At 35.6% G+C, this 5,633-nt stretch overlaps 1 protein-coding gene across 1 annotated transcript; it reads right to left on the bottom strand.

Moving 5' to 3' along the window:
• Positions 1-2,770: 2,770 nt before the first annotated feature.
• Positions 2,771-3,904, bottom strand: LOC109378480 (actin-related protein T1-like). Its single transcript, XM_019634852.1, is given in 1 exon segment — positions 2,771-3,904. A coding segment is annotated over 1 exon segment (1,134 nt).
• Between the last annotated feature and the right edge of the window lie 1,729 nt (positions 3,905-5,633).

Genomic DNA, 5,633 nt, shown 5'->3' with positions numbered 1-5,633 from the left:
TGTTATTCTATTATTCAACTCATCTTTCATGTTGCTGATGTGTGGTATTTCTAAAATGACTTCTATCTAATTTTTCCAGCTTTACTATTACAAAATCTGGTTGAAAAAATTCCAATATCAGCATCTCTATAGAACGTGTCTTTTTTTAATATACAACTCTCATTCATGGTGCCTTATTTATTTATATGTTTTATGATTTATGTGTTTGTATGTGAGGGGGTAGTGTAATACCGGGTACAGTGGTATTTTACCTGTACAAATACTTGAGCATGCATTTAATCAGAAATTGATCATCAGTAGTTGTTTCTGCCAGGTGTTAAACCAGGAAAAGTTTCAATTCCTGTCTTGTGTTTCTTGGACCGCGCAGATGATATGATCTCATATTAAAACATTTGTGAGAAATTGCTTGTGCTTTAAGGGATAATTTTTTTCATTCCACTCAGGATAGTGGTGTAATTAGATGATTTTCCTTGCTTTTTTTAGGCTTACATTTTCCTATTTTAGTATTTTTATTGTGAGTGTAACACTTAAGAATTTGTGGCTTTATTCAAAGGTCTCCATTCTTAATTCACCATATATGTGGATGCTAAACATTATCTCATGTCACACAAGAAATCATCAGAACAATTAAATGCATGAAAAAGGATTGTCAGATGTCTTTTTAAAAAACGGTTATGCTCTTGTTTATCTCCATGCTACCATTCCTATTTAATTTATCCGATCATGATTTCCTCTCTCTCTCTATCTCTCACTATATAGATATATAGATAGATATAGATATAGCTATAGATATATGTATGTATTTGAAGCCCTAGAGCCATCATGTATGTCAAGCTAATCCATTTAATATTTTGTGGTATATAACTTTTTATCAATATTTTCTTTAAAAATAATGCATGCATGCATAATCTGTAGCTCCATCATATTAGTGTTACTGGTACCTGCAATGGGGTCACACCATAGAAACCTTAGAAACTAGGCAAAATATGTAGGAAAAAAAGTTCTTGGACATTGGAAATAGGCAATTAAAGACTGTGATCACTGAGTGAAAAGAAACAAAAAGGGTAATCTCCTTGTTTTTTGCCTTGGGGCATTTTTCAGACTATGAAGCAATGAGAGGGAATCTTAATAAAACATGACAACCTCACTGATTAAGGATAAATTTATTGGTGTACAAGGGGCTTGATGCAGTGGGATTTATGTAACAGGGTATTGGAAAGGATGGAGACAGGCATATTTTGATCTTTGGAAATCTGCCTTACATACCCCTTTATTTTTGTAAACAAATACTTAGCTGTGCAAACATGAGATAAAATTCCATAAACAATGAGATTGATCTTATTTTTTTATATATTGCCTATGATTGGTAATGATTTGAAAGTTATATTGCACTCATAAAATGTATTAGATGATCCTCTTTTTTCTATAGTGTTAAAGAATATGCATATAAATTGAATTTTTAATGACTGATAAAACTCACCTGCACAAAAATCTAGATTTAATGCTTACTTTATGTCAAGATTTTAAAATATTTTTAAAATTTTTATACTAAGTAGGGATATTTATTTTAAAATATAGTTTAGATAAATTTAAATTTGTTGAATTAAGTGTAAAGTTATTCATAATATGACCATCTTTTTTATTTGTTCCCCTTCCAAAGACTCTTATTTCTACCTGTATAACCTCTCATTGAATTATTCTCCACTAACTTGTGTAAATCCCATGGCTTGTATCTTTGTGTACTTTTCTCTAACTGCTTATAATCATATGAAAGTATTCATTTACATATGTACATACAAATGTTCAGATATACATATATTTGGGAAAGCACCACTGCTCGTTTAAAAGAAGAAAAAATGGTTGTACTACAAAAAATTGCTCTGAATCTTCCATTTCTCACCTAAAAATATTTTCGGAAAACAACACTAAATTAATATGGATAAATTAATGTGTTCATAATTTATTCAACAATGTCTTTGTTGATGACCATTAAATAATTTATCCCTTTCAAAATGAGGCTGCAAACATTCTTTAAAGTAAAAAATAAATAAGTAGACATGTTGATTCTCTACTTGTTTTTATTTTATTTTTTGTTAAACTTATTGGGGTGAGAATTATTAGTAAAATTATATAGGTTAATTCTTAATACTCCAACTGGGAATAAGGACCCTGAGTTTAAAGAGCCTTAAAGAAATAGTGATTATTGTGCACATCTCTCCTCTTTGCAAAGGACAACATCTCCATCCTATTTAGCTGTCTTATAACAATAGCATGCCCTGTTGTTCCCTATTGTTCCAATTAAGTGAAAGGGTCTGGTCTGTTGAGCCCTAAAAGCAGGGTAACATTCCTTCTACTTAATTCCACTTCCCTCCCCTCTCCACAAAGTGCCTGGTGACTCTGTCTCTCCTCAGCACTAGATCTATTAATAATATCTAAGACACCTGATTAAGATGAGGATTCCAGGGACTCTAATGAGTCAAACACTGGACACCTCTTTTTACTATAAATCCTACAAGTGGATACAGCCTCAACACATAACCCAAGTATTTCTCAGGAGAAAACTATTGAAAAGTTCCATGGGACAGGAAGGTTGGAATAGAACCACTTAAAAAGATTCACTACCTGGATCAGAAATTATTATTATGCTAAAAAAATGGACTGAAACCCAAAATATCATTATCACTTTTATTGAACACCATGGGAAGATTTCACCTTCAAGCAGAACTCCTGTGATCTGACACTCCGAGCTGTCCTTCTTGCTTTGGATTCTTTAAAAGCATCTTCTCTGAAAAACATATGTCCCAAACTCCATGAAATCTGAAGATGTGATCCACATCTGCTTGAAACTGCTCAGGAAGGTCACGATGGAAGCACCTATCCATGCAGAGAAACACCTATCAGGAGAAGCTGTGATCTTGATGGGAGTTACTCTGGAAGCCAGTTGTTCCAGTTCTTTCATAAGTCTTTCCTCAAGCCCAGGGAAGAGAGTGGTGCACCCAGACAGTACAATTTCTGCAAATAGATTCTTCTGGATATCTGTGTCACACTTCATAATGCTGTTGGTGACCATTTCTGAGAGTCCTGGGCTGTGGATGCCCAGCTGGTCAGGTGCAAAAAGAATTTCAGGCACCTGACACAGCAGGTCACCAATATAGATGACATTCCCATCTGGCAATTTATATTATCTCAAGACCTCCTGTGGCCTCATATGTAGCTCTTTTTTTGGCTCCAAGGCCACATAGCACAGCTTCTTTTTGATGCCATTCACTAAGGCCTTCTTGAGTGTGCAAGGGAAGTTTCTCCCACTAGAAAGGAGCAGCTGGGTGAGGCGCTCTGTGATGTCCCTGCCTGCCACATACAGCTTGGTGACAGCATGAGGCAGGGGGTAACCCTCAAAGATAGGGACAGTGCAAGTTACCCCTTCCCCACTGTCCATCACAAGTCCCGTGACAGAGGCAGAGGCATAGAGTGCTACCACTGCATGGTTGGACAAGTAAAAGGCAGGCACACTAAAGGTCTTAAACATTACTTCTGCCATCTTCTCTCAAGTCTCTCTTGGGTTCAAATAGGGCTCTGTCATGAGTACAGGCTGTTGATAGGATTTTACTCCCAGCTTCCACTCAAAAAGATACTTCCAGAGTTTCTCCATGTCATCCCATTCCGTCACCAGTTCACGCTCAATGGGGTAGTGCAAATGCAAGTCCTCATACATGTACAAGGCTTTCCCTCCCACAAAGTACTGTTTCTGATAGGGTTCTGATAAAGACACATTAAATTGAGGATGCCCCACAACAGAATTGATGACATGATGGGGTACAGTCTCTCCAGAGAGGCCTGCTTTGCAGAGTCCCGATCCATTGTCAAAAATTATGACTGGAATATCTAATATGTATGGGTTAAACATGACTGTAGAATGTTCTTCTGGACTTTACCAAAATAAAGAACACTTGGCCACTGTGTGAGGTAATAGGCACCTCTGGAAGTTCTAAAGCCACAGGATTCCAAAGTTCTCAGGTTGTTACTCAGGTGGAGCTAGCAGGCTGTCCCCAATCTCACATAACACCCTATCTTCAACCCATGAATGTTGTCCCCTTTAAGGGAGCCCTGCTGAGGCCATTTCAGTGATGATTATCCCTATGTAACAATCTAGGCAAGGCAACAATTATCCTCAGAGAGCATCAGAGGGATTTGAAGGGGTGGGGTCTCCGAGATACCAGCACTCCTAGCATAGTGAGACATGAAACAGAGGAATGCAAAACATAGCTATGGACAGCTTTCATAACTCTGTGAACCTGAGCAAAATCCTAGCCTTAGAACCAAGTGAGTAATCCTAGCTATGGGCTTATCTAAAAAAAACTAGCTTCTATGCTCAGTTGAGGTGCTTTTCGTGAGATGACAAATTATATATATATATATATATAACAATTATTTTTATATTATATAATTTTTGCTAATGGGAGAAACTAAGCACCAGACACAGATTCAGGTTGGAGTAAGAATACCCAATATTCAGTTCCAGAGGTGCTCATAACACTATTTCTTCACTTTTCACTCCCTCCTTTTTAGCAGCTTTGTTGAGATAAAGTCCATATATAACATATTCAGACATTTATAGTGTGAATTTCCATAATTTTCAGTATATTCACTATTACAAACATCACAAAACTCAAGTTTATAACATTTTGTCCATCTCAAAAATAAACCCTGTACCCTTTAGCTATCACCCTCTTTAGAATGTCCCCTGAGCCCTAAATCCCATTAATGTATATTTTCTGTCTCTATAGATTTATCTCCACTGCCTTTTAAATATAAATGGAATCATACTATGTGGCCTTTTTGTGTCTAGCTTCATAATTTAGCATATTGGCATCAAGGTTCTTCCATTGTTTGGATATAACACATTTTGTTTACCTATTCTACAGCATACCATTTTTCTATAAGGTTGGTAGTAACTTGCTGTCTACATTTTTAATTTTTTTAAAAGAACCAGCTTTTGTTTCATTGATTTCTTTATTTTCTATTCTCTATTTCAATCATTTCTGCACTATTTATTGTTTCATTCTTTCATCTTGATTTAGTTTGTTCTTCTTTTTCCACTGTGATAAGTTGGAAGGTTAGGATACAGATGTAATATATTTCTTCTTTTTTAAATATAATTGAGATGGTTTATTTTATCTGCCAACTTGGATAAGCTATTTTGCTCAGGTGTTTGGTCAAACACTAGTCTAGCTGTTACTGCAAAAGGATTGTGTAGATGTGATTAACATTTAAAATTAGTTAACTTAAAAGAGATTGGCATCTATAATATGGGTGAGCCTCATCCAACTAGTATATGGCCTTTAGAACAAAAATTGAAGTTTCTTAAAAAAGAAGGAATTCTGCCTTAAGACAGTAATAGAAAACTTGCCTGAGTTTTCAGTCTGTTGGCCTGCCCTATAGATTACAGACTCAAGACTGTAACATTGTGATGGTTAATTTATATGGCAATTTGATATAACTAAGGAATGCCAAGCTATCATGTAGAACAATATTTCTGAGTAGGTAAATAAATGTATATCTAATAAATGTTTGCATTTGAATTGGTAGTTTGAGTAAAGAATCAGCTTCACCAATGCAAGTGGGAATCATTCAAA

The sequence above is a fragment of the Hipposideros armiger genome, unplaced genomic scaffold, assembly GCF_001890085.2.
Source record: "Hipposideros armiger isolate ML-2016 unplaced genomic scaffold, ASM189008v1 scaffold_2044, whole genome shotgun sequence".
In the NCBI taxonomy this organism is placed as follows: domain Eukaryota; kingdom Metazoa; phylum Chordata; class Mammalia; order Chiroptera; family Hipposideridae; genus Hipposideros; species Hipposideros armiger.
The sequence above is the reverse complement of the archived record's forward strand: the minus strand, read 5'-3'. Positions and strand labels throughout refer to the sequence as shown.